The following is an 18141-nucleotide window of genomic DNA, read 5'->3' as shown; positions in this document are numbered from 1 at the left end:
CAGTGAAATTTCCACTTTGCGTCAGAAGTGATCGCGGTCTGGTCTAACTGGGTCTAAGATATTAAAATATACAAAACAATGCATGTTGTATATTATTTAAAACGTTATTTACATGACTTATCGAACACAAAGATTTTTTTCAGTACTTAGGTTTTTTCCTGGACGCTAATACACGCTCCAAATGTAGCTTACCCTTTGTGATAGCCAATTTGCGTCCACATTATCACGACAATTTTTTAAATACAGACGTTGTAAATAATATTAAAAAGCAAACTGTGCCTAGAGAGGAGACCATATTGCGAATTGAGCCATACTATTGAAATTTAAAAAAATGAAATAAACTAAAATATAAATGTATGTTTATAATTATTAAGTGTGATACCTAAATATTTTGAATACCAATTAGTAAGATTTTATCTATATTTTTTTATTTCCATGCTGTTATTAATTATTAGTGATTTTGAATGCATTTTTTCTATATTATATTAATATTACAAAGATATTAAAACTTCTAATGGTTTAGAGCAAGTTTAATACTATACTAAAGACTAAAGGGAGCATAATGACAACAATTTTTCATTCAAAATGATTACGAAAAATTGTATATTATTTTTATTCTTCAAATCTACCAACTCACTAAATGGACGAGATCTGGCGTATCGACCCTACTTACCTCATCATTATTCCTTATTAATGTCATTGACGTCAATAGACTATAAAAAATATCCGGAACTTAAAGTTGACCTAAAAGTTTAATATTAGATTTTTTACTTATATTCGGTTGTCAAACGAAATCTTAGTCTGTTATGAAAAAACATTAGTAGATAGTACCTACCTATTGACTAAACTTATCCTTCTACTTTCAACTTGCTATTTAAACGTTAATTTAGTTTTAAACTATTGAAAATAGTGATAAAAGTAATAATTAACGCTTAAATATATTAAAAATATATTTTCAGGGGTTGCTAAGTAAAAAATATTTAAAGACACTCGAAATCCTGACAATGTTATATTTTAAAAACTGCTAATGACACATATAAAAATATGATTATACGAATGTAATAGCTGGATAACTCCAAATATCCAAACTCTTGACAGTGTGCATAACTAGACAACTGCACATATCATGGATATGTTTAGTACTCAGAGGGGATCATAACTTGATAACTGTTTTTGTCAAATTAAAAACGAAAATCCATAAATGTATAAGTCGAGATATTAACAAATACATGTTCTGACATACATTGATAAATCGAAATATAAATGTTTGTACGAATAATATTGATTGGATATATCGTTATGTCAAATATTTATTGCCTAAATTAGAGATATTTACTTATGAACAAGAGCTGTATTTCAAGTATTTTTGGGTATTTCGAGTTGAGTTTTTTATACCAGAAGGGTATAAGGTAGAGGAAACGTTTAAGCTAATAAAAAAAAAAAAGTGCAGGTCGAGATGTCAAGTTATTCCCGCGCGGTACGGAAATATTCACACAACTTTTTAAGGCGTCCTCTAGAAACGTATGTACCTAGTAAGTAATTTGGGGGCAATCAGATATTAGTGATATTTACCTACCTACCCATTACCTACCTATCAAAATATTACTTAGAAACTCTTAGAAAATATTATAGAGAAAGAAAAATATTAAACACACCTAGGTCTTTTTTTTAATGGAAGTTAAAAGGAGTTATACAAATTGAAATAGTGCGGAAAAAACAAGATCATGTACTTCTTAAGGATAAGTTAAGAAATCTGCAAAAATGTGCACAAGCGAGAAAAATAAGAAAACGAAAATTATACACTACCCGCATGTGTGTGGTGCACCACTGCACGCACGCACAGTAAACGTGTTAAAATAAATATTGTTACTTTGTATTTCTTCTTCTTTTTATTTTGATTCATTAATAAATCAACGTTGTTTTGATTTCAATTTTAGCCCGACGACATGATAAAATTGACAAACATCAAAGGATAAAAAAAACTACAGAAACTGTAAAATCAGCGAGTCTTTGGATGCGTAGAATGAAACGCATGTAGAGGTCTACTCTAAAACTATTCGACAAATAAAGTAATGAAATCTCTGGAAGTTTTAAAGATTTATTCTATAATAACATTATTTTAATAATTTTATTATTTATTTATATTAGTTTTTCGACCGACTTAACCATTTTATAAATGGATTACTGGCAGAATGGCTTATATCAATTTTTCTATAGATTTATCGAATAATTGGAGAATAGGACTCTCAACAACCGGAATGTCAAAATTATTATGACGTTTGTAGTTTTGTGAAAGAGGTGTCGGATTATTCGTGTTTATTTGCATAGAAAACCTTTGAAATGGCTGCTGAAATTAAGCCTGCACCTAGAACACCTAATGACAGGTTCTCAACTACCAAAAAACCTGCGTTGTTGAATAAATTAGAAGGGTGCACCGACGACGTCAACGCTGCAGTTGTAATTCCAGGGGAGGATGGAGTAATTAGCGTTTGCGATGATAAGTAAGAGTTCTAATTGATTATATATAATCAATCTTGCCTTTTACTTCATACTTTTCAATATCAGCTACTTGTAAAGTGCCTTTTCCTAACCATACGGTAGATAATTTTACTGTACATGTATGTACCCTCAGGTGTCATTTTCACTGTTTGCTCGTGGCTTATTGACGTATTATTTAGAATTTAGCACAACAATGAATCATTGTTGGCGCCATAAAAAGCCGGATCAGACGAAGCATTCTTTGAAGTTGTTAATTTTACTAGCCATCTGAAATTCAATGTAAACAAGAAGTAGGTATTAAATTGAATGTGTTCACAAAACCTTCAATACTTATCTACTTTTCAAGGACATTTTTATCAATGCTGTTGTTGTGTGTTGCTATGTACCTTATGCTACCTTGTATGTACATTTTAGGACAGTACGAGTATGGCTCAAGAGAGACTCCGGGCAGTACTGGCCAAGTATTTGTCAGTATATGCCATCAGGATGCACGTCAATGTTCTACACTCCAGAAACACGTCAACTGTTCATTGGCCAGGAGAATGGAACAGTGTCAGAGTTCACATTAGCTGCAGACTGCAATAGAATCAATCCAGTAAGTAAAACCTCTTAAAGTAGGACAGGAGAACTACTTTCTTAGACTGAAAGTTCATTTCTTCTAATTTATGAATTTATTTAACTAATTGAAAAAATTATATTCTGATGGCTCCTATGTCCTATGGTCTTCCAATTAGAATAATTAGAACAGATTTTGTTAATGTAGGTACAAAGTTATATGCAGTTCAGTATAATTAAATTGAAGGTCATTACTTTAGCCAATTATTGTTGCTGTGGAGGATGGGGGAATTATCTGTTGTGGAAATGTATCTCCATTTGCTAAATAATGTTTACCAAATTCAGGTTGATTGGTTTTCCTTGGTTCAACATTATACCAATTTCCATAACCAGAGTTTAGATTTTTGAGAACTGATATTTATTGGCAGGTACAATTTATTTATTGGTGCATATAAAATAAGAGCAATTTTTGTTTTTGAAATAATAGTCTTATTTAAAATCCAATAGGCACATTTAGACTATTTCAGAATATTATAATACATGCTCAATTTTATTGTCATTTTGGTAGGCGATGATTGCATCAGTTTCTCATGTTCTGCATCTTTAAATCATTGTAAAATAATTAGTAGAAATTCTGAAAAATATCCAATTTATCTTTCTTACCTACAGCTACCTAACCTACATCCTACATCGGACAGTGTATTCTGCACTGCTACCACTTAACAAATGGTCGGTTAAGTTCTATCACCACATAAGTCACATTTTGGCGGTTTTGACATTTTGATGCCATTCACTAGAAAATCGAAAGACGCGTCGTTTTGTCCAATCTCCCGAAAAGTTGCTAAAAATTTATTACATGGTGACAGAATGGCGCCGAGGCAGGTCTATTTGGAAGGTGTTCATGGGGATACAGATCCAATACGAAGAGGCTCCTTAGAGATACGATAATGTGTTGGGATGTGTACACCTAACAGATACTATCTCTGCCTGCACTATTTATTATTATGAACGACGAAATGTAAAAAAAACTTTCCTTTTAGTCCCGGGAATACCTGGCGCACACCGCGCGGGTGACAGCCGTTGTGTTCTCCCTGAGCTGTGAGTGGGTGCTCTCCGTGAGCCGGGACAAGCTGTTCGCGTACCACTGCAGCGAGACCGGCCGCAGGATCGGCGGCTACTCCTTCGAGGCGTGGTGCACCGCTTTGCAGTATCCTTTTTGAATTATCATAGATTACCTTTTTCCCGCGGCTTTACACTCGTGAAATTTTGTTTGTCCAGATCCTCATAAATTATAGCCAATATGTTGTTCTAAATCCGTTCAGTAGTTTTTTGCATTTATAAGATTAGTAGGAAGTAAGATATATTAGTAGGAAGAAGGTTTATGATAGACGAATTTTGATAGATTTTTGGGACGTATAAGCGTTATAGAAAATGCCTAAGTACTGAATAAAAATCTTTGATTTTGACTTTGATATACCCTGATGATGTTGATGCTGATTGATCTGACCGATTTTGGGCCATGACGATCAATTTGACTCTTTCACCTGGTTGAAATTATTTGTGTTCGCGTTAGTTCTTGAAATAATAATTAGTAAAAGTGCATAACACAATAACTATGATTACGTTATGTACACAAAATGAATAAATGATTACTTTTTATTGCATGTATGACCTGAGATTACTTATTTAGTACTAGCTTACCGCCCGCGGCTTCGCCCGCGTGGAATTTTGTCTGTCACCGAAAAACTCGCGCGTGTCCCTGTTTCAAAAACCGGGACAAAAACTATCCTATATCCTTTCCCGGGACTCAAACCATCTCTATGCCAAATTTCATCAAAATCGGTTCAGTGGTTTTGGTGTGAAAGAGAGACAGACAGACAGAGTTACTTTCGCATTTATAATATTAGTATGGATAGTATAAATCTTCTTCTTCTTCCTCGGTCCCTCACTGATGAGGATCGCGACCACAGATAGTGTTCCTCCGCAGACGGCGGTCATAAGCTGTGTGGACCGCACGATGCAAACTCCCGCCCACCGTCTTCCTCACCGCGTCCGACCATCTCGTCGGATAGAATAGATACACATTTTTAATTCAGCAAGCAGCTACGTTTAAAAGTAACGTGAATGTAATGTGGCTAAAAATGCTAAATGTTGTACTTGTATCGCTTAATATAACGTAATTTTAGTGGATAAGGTCAATGCCAGGAAACAAGGATAAAATATATTTCCTGAACGAGAATCAGGTTCGATTCCCAGTCAAAATACGCGTTCGTGGGCGATTACAGCGGGCAGATAACTATGCTGAAGTTAGATAACAACGGCGCTACTCTAGTCACCACTTTAAAAGGACACAGTGGGTGAGTAACAAAATTCTTTAGATAAATATCTATTTTTAGCTGAAAAAGAACTAATACTGTCTCTGTGTACATACTTAGAAAAGACATCGTTGTTTGAAACGACGTCGCTGTGTCACGTAATAAGACCGCGTCAACGCGAAATAAGCTTTACATTGTTGTATTGCTGTCTTTATTGCACCAACTGTAGCTATGATAATACAAGCTTTCCGCCCGCGGCTTCGCCCGCGTTAAATTTTGTCTGTCACAGAAAGACTATCGCGCGCGTCCCTGTTTCAAAAACCGGGATAAAAACTATCCTATGTCCTTTCCCGGGACTCAAACTATCTCTATGCCAAATTTCATCAAATTCGGTTCAGTGGTTTAGGCGTGAAAGCGAGACAGACAGACAGAGTTACTTTTGCTATAATATTAGTATAGATCTGTCTGCTCACTACAGTACTTAGTACGAGTGTAATGTAAGCAGAATTTTAGTTATTTCTTGCTCTGTTTTATACAATGTAGTTGACAGCGCGCGTGGTGATTCCCCTATTTCATTTCTTTGTAACTTAACACCATGCGAGCGAGTAAGCAAAATAAATTGTTTCGATAAATCCCTGACCATAGAGTCCATAGAAAAATGGGGTTGCCATATGCGTTCTAATTAGAAGAATCTACTAGTCTAGACAAAGAAAAAAAATGCTGACGTAATCAATAAGGTAAGCAGAGACTCTCCTCTCCACCTTTGATGTTTACTTATTAGGTATGTACTTGTATAAGTTCCTACGAACTGCGGGCATGTAAAGAAATCCCAGAATCTTTCAATTTTGTTTGAAATTAATATTGTTCCTTTCAGATCAGTGCGAGTCTTGAACTGGGCACCTCTACCTCAACTTCTGTTTAGCGGGTCTTTCGACCAGACAATAATCGTTTGGGACATCGGGGGACAAAAAGGCACGGCGTACGAACTTCAAGGCCATAGGTAAATTGAGGTTACATTTGCATACAAACGGCTTACTATCTTTGAGCAATGCTATTGGCGATAAAGGTGTAATGCAAATAATATTTTGCAAGTTTTTTGTATCTGCATCGAAACATAGCATTAATATTAATAGATAAATTCAACCTTTGGATTTTGTGTAGCATGTGTGTTGTACCCTAAAATGCGATTATTAGAAATAACTAGTGGCCACCCGCGACTTCGTACGCGTTGATCTCGTTTTACCCCCTTAGAAGATGAATTTTGCAAAATCCCGTCTTAGTGAGCACCTACGTTCTAAAAGGAACCCCCATGCAAAATTTGAGACTCCTAGCACTTGTAGTTTCTGAGATGAGTGAGTCAGTCAATCAGTGACCTTTCGCTTCTATAGATATAGATTTAAAAAAGTATTGTCAAAATTGTAGAATATACAGGGTGGAATTTTGTAATGCCACCTGGAGGGAAAGTACTCTTAATATTGTAGATAGAAAAAAATTCTCGAAGAAAACATTCCTTTATTTTTTAAAAGAAATAGAACTGCATTCAAAGATTTCCAAAAATTTGCTTGCCACACCCGGGAATCGAACCAACTAAAATCTGTTAAAAATTACACCCTGTATTTTATTGCATCGATCGTTAGGGTCAAGTATAATGATGAAATATCTCTAACAAACTTGATAAATCAAATTAATTCTTTTAATCCATAAAATCTTAAATTACTTTAATTATGTACAGAAAATTGTATGGTATGGTAGAAAATTTTCGAAAAATTTTCGAAAAATTTTCGAAAATCTATGAAAGCAGTTCTTTTTCTTTTAAAAAATAAAGGAATTTTTTCTTTCAGTAAATTTTTCTATGCAGTATTAAGAGTACTTTCCCTCCAGGTGGCATTACAAAATTCCACCCTGTATATTGCGCGATCCATACGTCTTAACCACTTGCTTTAGGAGTTCAATATGTATAAGTATAACTAATTCATAGGTTAATTGACTCAATTTCTGTTTCCAGCAACAAAGTAACAGGTCTATGGTACGTGGGTAGTTGCGAACGGCTGGTGTCAGCGGGCGAGGACTGCGCGCTTGGTGTTTGGGAGATGGGTGTGCGGCGACGCGAGACTCCTGCGTGGAAGGAGTCCGATCTGTGCCAGATTTGCCGCGCGCCTTTCATATGGAATGTGCGGGCTATGATGGAGAAGAAACAGCTTGGTAAGTGAGAGATTACTTGGCATTAAGGGCGAAAATAGAATAGAATAGAAAGTAAAGAAAATAGCGTGAATTTAGTAGACATGACTCATGAGCGTTCAATATCGTGAGACTCCTGCGTGACAGGAATCCGATCTGTACCAGATATGCCGCGCGCCTTTTATATGGAACGTGCGGGCTATGATGGAGAAGAAACAGCTCGGTAAGTGAGAGATTACTTGGCATTAAGGGCGAAAATAGAATAGAATAGAAAGTAAAGAAAATAGCGTGAATTTAGTAGACATGACTAATGAGCGTTCAATATCGTGAGACTCCTGCGTGGAAGGAGTCCGATCTGTGCCAGATATGCCGCGCGCCTTTCATATGGAACGTGCGGGCTATGATGGAGAAGAAACAGCTCGGTAAGTGTGAGATTACTTGGCATTAAGGGCGAAAATAGTGTGAAAGTAGTCATGAGACTGCGGCGTGAAAGCAGTTTTTCGACTGTATCTTTTCAAAGGGAGTGCGCCGTGACAAAATAATTAATTTGTAAGTGCTTCGCGGGAAAAATTCAAATTTAAATCATGATTTAAATCACGATTTTTATTGCATGATTTTTTTTATAAAAATCACTGATTTAAATCAATATCCGAAAATGGAATTAATGCAACACTGGGAGTGCATATTAATCAAATATAATGTTCGAAAACAATGTTGATTTAGGTGTTCAAGTGTGAAATAGCCGTTTTGTATGAAAAATTGGTAAAAAAATATTTTTCCATAGATTTTCTTATTGCGAAAAAAAAAATTGATAATTGTATTAAGATATTCATGTTTTTGTAATGGAAACGGACACCACTTAAGACGAGCTGTTTTTGACGAAAGTTTTTTCTTGTTTCAGTAAAAATATGACATACCATCTTACACAATTTACTTTTTTTGGCTTGTTCCCAGTACTATTAATACCTCAGTTGTACCTAAATAAACATGTTTTCCGCATGAAAAACTAAGGCAATCATTGCAAAATGTAATAAAAATCAAATAAATCAATATAAATTAAAAAAATCACGATTTTTTCAAAAAAATCTGATTTTTTTGATTAAAATAAAAAAAACATGATTTTTTTCCACCCTGGCTAAATTATCCATGAGTGTACACGCATACTACAATAATGACGCTCGGATTGCTCGGATCAAACTCCCCGCACCCCGTACTTCCATCGACCAAAAATTAGTGGGGCGCGTCTTCGTGGATGAAACGATCTATAAAATTGTTGTTTGCCCGCAGGCCTGAGGCAGCACCACTGCCGCTGGTGCGGCGCGGCGGTGTGCGGCGCGTGCTCGCCGCACCGGCTGCCGCTGCCGGTCATGGGCTTCGAGTTCCCGCAGCGCGTCTGCACCGTCTGCTACGACACGCTGCGGCACGAGCCGTGAGTACAACCAGAGTAAATACAAATGAGTAGGTCATCTTCATAGAAACGCACCGAGCGCGCACGCACACACTGACAAAATTCGGCGCAACCACGACTGGCTCCCCGCTAATCCCCGCTAAATTTTGTCAGTGTGTGCGTGCGCGCCGCATACGTATTGGCGCGCTCACATACAAACCGCGCCCGGTGCGTTTCTTTGAAGATAACCTACTCATTTGTATTTACTCTCGTACAACACTATTCGTTTCAGCCGAAAGACGTCCACTGCTGGACAAAGGCCTCCCCCAAGGTTTTCCACAGAGACCGGTTCTGCGCCGCCCTCATCCAGGCACCTCCTGCGACCTTCACCAGATCGTCGGTCTTACCCACACCACTACGTCTTCCGTCAATTCTACGAGCTAATGTGTCCCGCCCACTGCCACTTGATTTTGATTTGACAACACTATACTATTTATTTATACAACTCGGTCGACTTAACTGCGCACCTGGCGACCGTGACGTCACATCGACGGAGAGTCGCATTCCAGTAAGGTGCGCAGCTGTTACCTCGATCGGGTTGTAGGTACTATCGGCAACAGTGTTAACTGCCCATTGCCAGTCATGTCATCTCGTTCTATCGCAAATAATCACCATTTGATGAGAGCGAGATCAAAAACGGAAATGGATAGTTAACAGTGTGGCCGTGTGTACATTAGTGAGAATAATTGGGTCGACACATACTATTATTTTACCTAAAGGTTAAATGAAGGATAGATAGATAACACTATTCCAACCACACAGGGGGCCTCATAAGAAGGCTCAAGGTCACCCAAAGAGCGATGGAGCGTACTATGCTCGGAGTTTCCCTGCGTGATCGAATCAGAAATGAGGAGATCCGTAGGAGAACCAGAGTGACTGACATAGCCCGCAGAATCGCTAAAATCAAGTGGCACATAGCTCGAAGAGCTGATGGCCGCTGGGGCAGGAAAGTTCTTGAGTGGCGACCACGAGCTGGAAGACGTAGCGTGGGCAGGCCTCCCACTAGGTGGACCGACGATCTGGTGAAGGTCGCGGGAGGTACCTGGATGCGAGCGGCGCAGGACCGGTCTTTGTGGAAATCCTTGGGGGAGGCCTTTGTCCAGCAGTGGACGTCTTTCGGCTGAAACGAACGAACCACACAGGAGAATTTTGCATAGCATAAAGTTCGCCTTGTATACCCCTGTTCATTGTGGAAATAAGTTTTGATTAAATAAATAAACAGGGAGATCAGAACCTATCAAAAAGTTGAATATCACAGATTCTCCACACCTGGAAGATATTTTTTTTCAATGTTATAGAATTGATGATTTTAGAAATACATATTTAAATTGTCAGTCAAATTTTTTTTGGCATGAAACGTTTTAAAACATTTTTTAAAAACTTTTTCTCAGGAATACTCGTGTAACTAAATTCTGCAACAATACCCCCATAAACAAACGCATCTGTAATCGTTTGCGCTTCTCGTGCATGTTTTAAACGTACTGCTATAATATTGTTTGTATAAACAGCTGTAGCTATTCCTTTTTCATCTATTTTTAATATACATACATACTAACATTATTAAAATGTAAAATTATACGATTTAAAAAACATATAAATAGTTGATTGTTGATTATGACTTGTTTATTACCGTGTTAATTGTTTAATTGTTCTTACGTTGACTCATTCATTATTTTTATTGCGGTAAATAAATACCTTTTAACAATCAATTTACATAGTTACATAATAAAGATCCTTGGTTTAAATAAGATAAGGTCTGCAGTAGCTAAATATAACTAATCCTATTTGAGACTTACTCTGTCTATATTTATTTAACTATATGAATGCACTTCGAACTCCTATGTTCTTCTGATTAATTTCGTTGCGGGTTCAATAACACTTTCTCCCGGGAGAAACTTGACGGGTTGGGTTTTTATTGGCGGTCAAGCTGTAGATCCTGGCTACATAAGAGTTGCAGCGGTGGGAATAGTCCCGAAAAATATGAATGCATGCCATGGCAATTAAAAAGTCACCTCAATCATTATTGTTCAGATGAGAGCACGACGAGCGAAACACTGCAGCATCTTATGTATTTAGTGGTAATAGATGCTGGTTTACACTGTTTTATATATTTACCGTAGATGGCATTTTCTATATTATTTGTTTCGTTTCTTATTCCAGTCGCGAATCGCTAGCGTCATTCCACGATATGAAACACGCTGTAGCATCTCTATACGTGGACGAAGCTACGGGAAGAATGTGCACAGCGGGCAAAGACCGCGTCATCAAGGTGTGGGATATCAGCGTGCTACTCGCACCGGGCCCCAAACCCGGCACCAGCGTCCAATAGCCACTGTAAGTCGAAATAGATTCTATCGCGACGACCGTAAAGTTCGGATTCGCTAAAGTGTCACCATATACCATTTAATTGATATAGGACCTCAGTGCTAGCGCCATTTTCAGCATCGCTACCACTTGATAATAGATTCTATTGCGATATAAATTAAGTTTATATTCGTTGTCTAGTGTTAACAACGCGTCTAGTTGTAGACGTTTGTTCAACAACGGTCCGCTTGCAGTCGATGAAAGATTCTACTGCATTATACACAGAGTTCAGATTTGATGAACTGATCCTCAAAAGTGCAGATGCAAATAATGTTCCAGTCCACAGTCATACACATATTACATTAACCTCTTCGCATGTTCAATTAACCTTCCTTGAGAAATCAACGACTATCGCTAGTCAAAGTAGATCCTGTTTTGATCGACCTAAAGTTTGAATTCGCTTAAATGTCAATCAATGTACTATTTCATGGTGATTACTGAATTTACTTCACTTGTATCGAGAACTTTTTCAGTGGTTGTAATCATCACCATCCACTTTTATTGATAAATTAATTCCTTAGATATTTTTTGTATGCTTTAGCTTATCCGATATACTGATTTTGGATGTTAAAATCGGCTTTTCTGTTATCGATATATTGTACTAATTAAAAATGTTAAGTTAAAACATTCATACTTTAATACAGCTTAATATTTATATTTTAATATGTGTTATTTTGTTGGTAATCATTATCTTTCGTCATTAAACTAAGACTGAGCCTTTCCTGTTCAGAGTAATTATAGGGTTGATAAGATCAAAATATGGAATAACTAAAAACGTTCCATTAAAATATTATATTTTATTTATACATATTCGGATCTCTTTATTGAATTGTTTCAATTAAATAGTATTTACTACCGAAGGCGGAGTAGCTCGGTGATTTTGCTTTAGCGCAAATAGTCCCGAGTTTGTTTCCCGGCTGGGTTTACAAAATGTTCGTTTCTAAACTGACTCGGGTGTGATGAGAGAAGTCTAACTTCATCGTCTGTTAACTCGTTACACCAGCAGAGCTACTCTCCACAATCTATCTCTCTCACTCATGGAGGAATGTTGCTATGAGTGTCAGCGATAAGTAGACCCATAAAACGAAAACGGCGTTTGAGAGTAGCCCCGAAGTCATGCCTTGACTATTCTTATCATCTACATAAAGCGCATATTTGTTAAGATTATTGTATGTTATGCAGCGTTATTAAAGCCACAATGTATGAACCGTGGCCACAAACCCTGATGAATGTAAACCAGCCAAATGTAATTAATTACTTACTAGATGAGCAAGCCTTATTCTATCATATACTTACCTGTTGCGAAAAATGTTTCAAGCTTTAAAAAATCATTCATTTGGAACCTCGTCATAATGCGTAAAGTATGATGATGTCAACATTTACGAAATTTTATCCTTTAAAAAATATTGTCCCACGTTTTAATGTTATGAATTGATATTTTGGATTATTTTATTAGCTATATAGCTACAGATTATAATTTATTACTTCCATACATCCCTAGACTTGTCCTACTAACCTACTGAAAACCTCCTAAAAATATATTAATAACAATAAGTATCCATCTTAGATATAAAGTTCATTATTATAAAAAATAATACCTAAATTGGGATTCTAAATGAGCTTTTCACGTCTAAAAGCTAAATGAATTAAATAGTAGGCAATCAGACTTGATACTGTTAACTTTCATACTTAGATAAATATTTAGCGCTATCGTATTCCATGGTCATATATGACAATAAATAAATGTTAGTTACAAAGTGATGCAATAGGGTTATCGCAGACGATTATTTCGGTGTTTCATTGCCCTTTTCCCTTACTTCTAAGCGTATTTTCACGACCTATGAGACGTTTTGTTTCGTGTGCGATAACCCTAAATTCGCTTTAAATCTGTAAGACAACTACTACTTTAGCTTATAAATATACAGCTTAAGCAAACGGGGTGTGGACTTTCATAGAATTCGTGTAGTGTTTTAAATCAATGAATGTCAATCAGTTAATTATTGCCAAGAAAACCTTGTCTCTCGGATGTCCGGTTGTTAACTGACGCACGACAGGCCTACAATAATAACTATGCTCATGTCGAAAGCGTTTCTCATAGCAAAAGTATTTTAACCTTTACCTACATAGATCCAGGGCGCAGTTAAATCCGCGTCGTATGGCATAACGCCCCTTGATAAGGCCCGTTCATAGTTTAGTTTCAATTGTTTTATTCATTCAAATTTTATTAGTAATGTGTACTTTGAACTGTTGTCACTTTCTTCTATGCCTATTGGTCAAAATGTTATTTCAACAATTTATTGTTTGTGTATGATTCAAATGGCAGATTACCAATTCGAATTTAAAGTTCGACGGTGAGGATTAATTCTGAACCTTACGCGAAAAGAGAAGACATACATTCTAATTTAGAGTAATTTCGATATAGCTAGAAAATAATATATTCTAACATGTAAGCCTAGAGTTGAAAATCGTATTTACCCAAAGGAATGTTGTTTCAATGATGGTTTTCGAGTTGGATGTGTGAACGGGCCTTTACATCCGCGCATGCTCAAAGTCGTAGCATGTGCATGCTTTCAATATGGATTAGGGTTGGAATGTCAACCAATTGGTCTTATTTGTAACATTGTAACAATTGGAACATATAAATTATTAAGCCACGTGTCTATTCAGGCCATTGTGATGAATGGCACGCTCATAGTTCCGCGCTAGATTTGAAAACCTAATGATATGTGGGTAAACAATCGTGCGTGATATAAATGCAAATTACTGATTTGCGATTCACGTGCTATCATTACAGTTTACGATGTTTTACTTATTGATACAACACGCGTTAATTGGATTCTGTTGGTGTTATTGTTGTATGAAAATGTGCCAGTAATATTAATAAACTACAACTTCTTCAATCTGAAAAGTTCAATAGAGGTTTAAGAAATGCTATTTTTGGTGTTAGTTTACAGTTTAAAAGCACTAAAAATATAACATTAGTAAAATATTTATGTTAAAAATATTGGCTACATCTGTACTTGTCAACGATTCATGATTATTGTCTAGGGGCCTTCTAAAACTACATTAGTTAGTTTTTCTGTATTCTAAATTTATCGCTGTCTGTACGATACTTTATATAAATATACACAAATTGTTGTCTTTGACAGTTTGGCTAGTTATATGTAGTAGGTATATTCATTGGGAAGAGATAGTTTATTAAATAAATTGTTCATTAATTCCAACCTTAAACTGAGCAGACTTTTTGCTATGTTTTAAACATTAGGATTTTTTCGCGTTATTTTTTGTCTTGCTAATATTGTATAATAATGTGAACAAACATCTAAATTATGTCATTAAAGTCTGCTTAGCTAGACATTATAGGGTATTTACCTTGGCAGTCAAATGGTGCAACATGTTAGGTCCCTTGTGCCGTCGAACGGTACTTGCAAAAGCCTTGTCGAAATCTATAGAAAAGTTATGAATTCTGCTGAAAGTAGTTTTAACGATAAGTACTAAGTCCCTGAGAAATATAATCTCCGTGGTCTCGTATTCCTCAAATCACACAACGTTTATGGTTTATGACCCTGTTTTAATTTCCATGGATTTTGTAAGGGGGGTTTTTTTGCAGTATCGTTTGGAGCCACTTTTGCATTGATCACTCCTTTCGCTGAGGACCAATTGAAGTTTAAATTGTGTATAAATTAAATTAACGTGTCCTTGTATTATAAAAAGACATGTTATGAAATTGGACTAGCGTAGGGTCGTACTTGTTCGAAGTTTAATGTAAAAAAATGTATAGAAATGTATTTATAGACTTGAAATTGAAAACGAAAAAAACAATATGTATGCAAATAATGTTTATTATACATACATAGATTACGAATTAAATATTATGTTATACGTTTTATTAAATATAAATGAGTATTGCCAAACTTAATGAATCAAAATATAAAGAAAATGTTTAATATTTTTAATTCAAAATTATATTGTCATATGTTGAACTTATCTTGTATTACTTACTCGTGCTAACTATAATTAATTTTATAATTTATTTATCGAACACCTTAAATTAATTCACTTTTTAAGAGATTTTGTTGCAAAATAATATATTTATCTGTAATTTAAAAATGTTTAGTTGATCTTTTACTGTGTTAAAAGAAGTTATTTTTCTATTCACGGGGCTTGCTGTATTGTGTTTGTAAGTTTACATGTAAGATATAGTCACTGTGTAATTTATTAGACACTAGTTAGGCTGCTTAAAATTTCTATGCCAATAAAATGATAGTAAAAAGTGAAGTGTATTATTTCTAAGAGGTAGAGCTAAAGTCCTAATTAAAATAAGTATTTAGTCACAGCCTTATAGGAATAAATAAGTCAGGTACGTCGCGGTGTCTCCTGGACGCGTCGTGGGGCGCCCTTGGGGTCGTATTTTTTTCTAACTATACCCTCTTGATTCTCATCCAGGGCATGTGAATTGGTTGATGGGAACGCACACTTGTCCATTGAAGATTTGGTTGGTAGGGCAGGTGAGGAAAGTTCTTATGCCGGTGACGCAGAAGTAGTAGCGTTTGCACTCGGTGCCCTGCTGGATGAAGAATCCGTCGCGCGCGCAGAACTGGCCGCCATTTTCTATCATGGACGCGGGCATTGCGCCGCACTCGTGTTTCGAGGGGTCCACGCACGCGTGCCCGTCGAATATCTTGCCTCCGAGACACGATAAGGTTGCTAGTCTGTCACCGCCTTGGCAGTAGAAGTATCTGCAAAAGAAGACAAGCTGTTTAGTATAATTTGATCGAATCGTTTTGGTTGTGCCCTTTTAAACTTTCTTAGAGGTTTCTTTTATGAAAAAGACAATGATGTAGCATGGTTAATTATTATACGTAATTGAATACATAATACTTTATCATTTGGACGTATTACAACACTACTTCCGCATACTTAATTGTAATTTAATGGGCAATTGATGTAGTTTCGGGATGTGCTTAATCGGTGCATTAAAGAATTTAGTAATAATTAGTATTAATTATTAATACATTGTATAATGACAGAAACAGTTACGTGAATCATCGTATAAAGCACTAATAATTGTTCATGAAATTCGTATAAAGCACTAATAATTTTTATGAAATTAGAAATTTTAACGAAATGTAATTTAATTTAGGATTACAAACATTAGAGTAATATTGAGCTTGTAAAATTTAGTGAAATTTTTACCTGTGGCAGCTCGATTCCATTTCCGCATGGTAGCCGTCCGCGAGCCCGGAGCACGAGTAGTCATCGATGGGGCAGATGCCGGGCGCGGCGGGCACGCAGGCCTCGCCGTCGAACACGCGGCCCGCCGGGCACGCGTAGCCCGCCTTCTCGCCGCCGGCGCACGCGTAGTACCCGCGGCAGCCCGTGTCCAGCGCGCGGTAGCGCCCGTCCGCCCGCCCGAAGCACGAGTCCCGCTCCAGGCTCGGGCACAGGTAGCGCTCCGCCGCCGAGCACCGCACCCCGTCGAACACCCGCCCCGCCGGGCACGCCAGGCCGGTCCGCAGCGAGCCCTCGCAGTGGTAGTACCGCGTGCAGTTCCACTCCATGTCCTGGTACGTCCCGCTCGGCAGCCCCTCGCACTGCGCCGACGGCGCCGGGCCCTCGCAGGTGAACCGCTCCGACGGCACGCAACGCACTCCGTCGAACACCTGCCCCGGGTCGCACGAGCCCCGCGTGACCACCCGCTCGCGGCGGCAGTCGAACCACGACGAGCAGTCGCGCCAGTCGCGGTGCAGCCCGTCCGGGCGGTTGAAGCACGGGCTGCGCGCGGGCGGCGGGCAGTGCGTCAGCGCCGCCGGCTCGCAGCCGCCGCCCGAGAACAGCAGCCCCGGCTCGCACACCCCGCGCCGGATCACGCGCCGGTCCTCGCACACGAAATATTCACGACACCCGGTCGAGCGGTCCGCGTACGCCCCGTCCGCGGCCTGGTGGCACAGCGAGGAGCAGGCCTCGTCGGAGCAGAAGTCGGCGTCCCCCGCCGGCAGCGGGATCGCGGCCGACCGCGGCGGCGCGCACTTCGCGGAGCACAGGCCCCCCGGGCAGGACGTCACGGCTTTCAGGTCGGCCCCGCGACACTCCAGCTTCCTCCGACACTCGTGCGACGCGTCCGGGTAGGTGCCGTCGGGGAGGCCGGCGCACAGCGGCTCGTAGCAGGTGCCGGCGCCGCGCGTGCAGGCCTGCCGGTCGAGGTCGAACCAGGCGCCGGAGGGGCACGCGTGGTCGACGGCGGTTCCGTTCTCGCAGCGGTAGTAGTGGCGGCAGGCGGTGCCGGGGGTGGCGTAGGCCAGCGAATCTTCGGGCGCGCACCGGCGCCGGATGCAGGGCTGGCGCCGGCGCGGCACGCACGCCCCCGCCACCTCGCTGAAGACGCGTCCGGGGCCGCAGGAGTATCTGTTTTTCATCACACCACCCGCACATTTTACGTACTCCCGACACTCGCTGTCGTAGTCGGCGAAGAGGCCGTCCCTTTTGCATAACACGTCTTGCGTTTCTGTAATAGACGATCGTGAACATTAATTAAAGTCGATAGATTTGAAATCTTGAATGGAGGTTGCATAAAAATATTAATCTGTATTTTAATGTAACCGCTAGGTCGTCTATTTCGAGTTGTTTTCGACGTGAAGTCGTGAACTCACCGACGAGTTGAGCGGCCGCGACGAGCGCTAGCGTGAGCAGGAGCAGCCCGCGGCGCGAGGCAGGCGCCGGCGCAGACATGTCGGCTGCGACTGGCGCGGGCGCGGTGACGCAGCGCGCAGGGTTCCTTGACAT

The 18141-nt window shown here is 39.0% G+C and overlaps 2 protein-coding genes across 2 annotated transcripts; one reads left to right on the top strand and one right to left on the bottom strand.

Moving 5' to 3' along the window:
• Positions 1–2270: 2270 nt before the first annotated feature.
• Positions 2271–15631, top strand: LOC135087643 (WD repeat and FYVE domain-containing protein 2). Its single transcript, XM_063982384.1, has 8 exons — positions 2271–2501; positions 2914–3094; positions 4095–4261; positions 5298–5411; positions 6244–6369; positions 7375–7571; positions 8835–8976; positions 11155–15631. The coding sequence occupies exons 1-8, from the start codon at positions 2341–2343 to the stop codon at positions 11321–11323; spliced, it is 1257 nt and encodes a 418-aa protein (XP_063838454.1). The 5' UTR covers positions 2271–2340; the 3' UTR covers positions 11324–15631.
• Positions 14664–18141, bottom strand: LOC135088134 (uncharacterized). The gene is made up of 3 exons (XM_063983016.1): positions 18009–18141; positions 16555–17863; positions 14664–16097 (listed from the first exon to the last, which is right to left on the bottom strand). The coding sequence occupies exons 1-3, from the start codon at positions 18139–18141 to the stop codon at positions 15797–15799; spliced, it is 1743 nt and encodes a 580-aa protein (XP_063839086.1). The 3' UTR covers positions 14664–15796.

The sequence above is a fragment of the Ostrinia nubilalis genome, chromosome 3 (assembly GCF_963855985.1).
Source record: "Ostrinia nubilalis chromosome 3, ilOstNubi1.1, whole genome shotgun sequence".
NCBI lineage: Eukaryota > Metazoa > Arthropoda > Insecta > Lepidoptera > Crambidae > Ostrinia > Ostrinia nubilalis.
The sequence above is the reverse complement of the archived record's forward strand: the minus strand, read 5'-3'. Positions and strand labels throughout refer to the sequence as shown.

Excerpts from the sequence above, each read along its gene's own strand:
- LOC135087643 (XM_063982384.1), top strand. The coding sequence starts at position 2,341 with ATGGCTGCTGAAATTAAGCCTGCACCTAGAACACCTAATGACAGGTTC. Across the intron at positions 4,262-5,297 it reads GCGTGGTGCACCGCTTTGCA|GTTCGATTCCCAGTCAAAAT; the intron begins GTATCCTTTTTG and ends AACGAGAATCAG. Across the intron at positions 8,977-11,154 it reads GACACGCTGCGGCACGAGCC|TCGCGAATCGCTAGCGTCAT; the intron begins GTGAGTACAACC and ends TTCTTATTCCAG.
- LOC135088134 (XM_063983016.1), bottom strand. The coding sequence starts at position 18,141 with ATGTCAAGGAACCCTGCGCGCTGCGTCACCGCGCCCGCGCCAGTCGCA. Across the intron at positions 17,864-18,008 it reads CGCGGCCGCTCAACTCGTCG|AAACGCAAGACGTGTTATGC; the intron begins GTGAGTTCACGA and ends CGTCTATTACAG. Across the intron at positions 16,098-16,554 it reads ATGGAATCGAGCTGCCACAG|ATACTTCTACTGCCAAGGCG; the intron begins GTAAAAATTTCA and ends CTTCTTTTGCAG.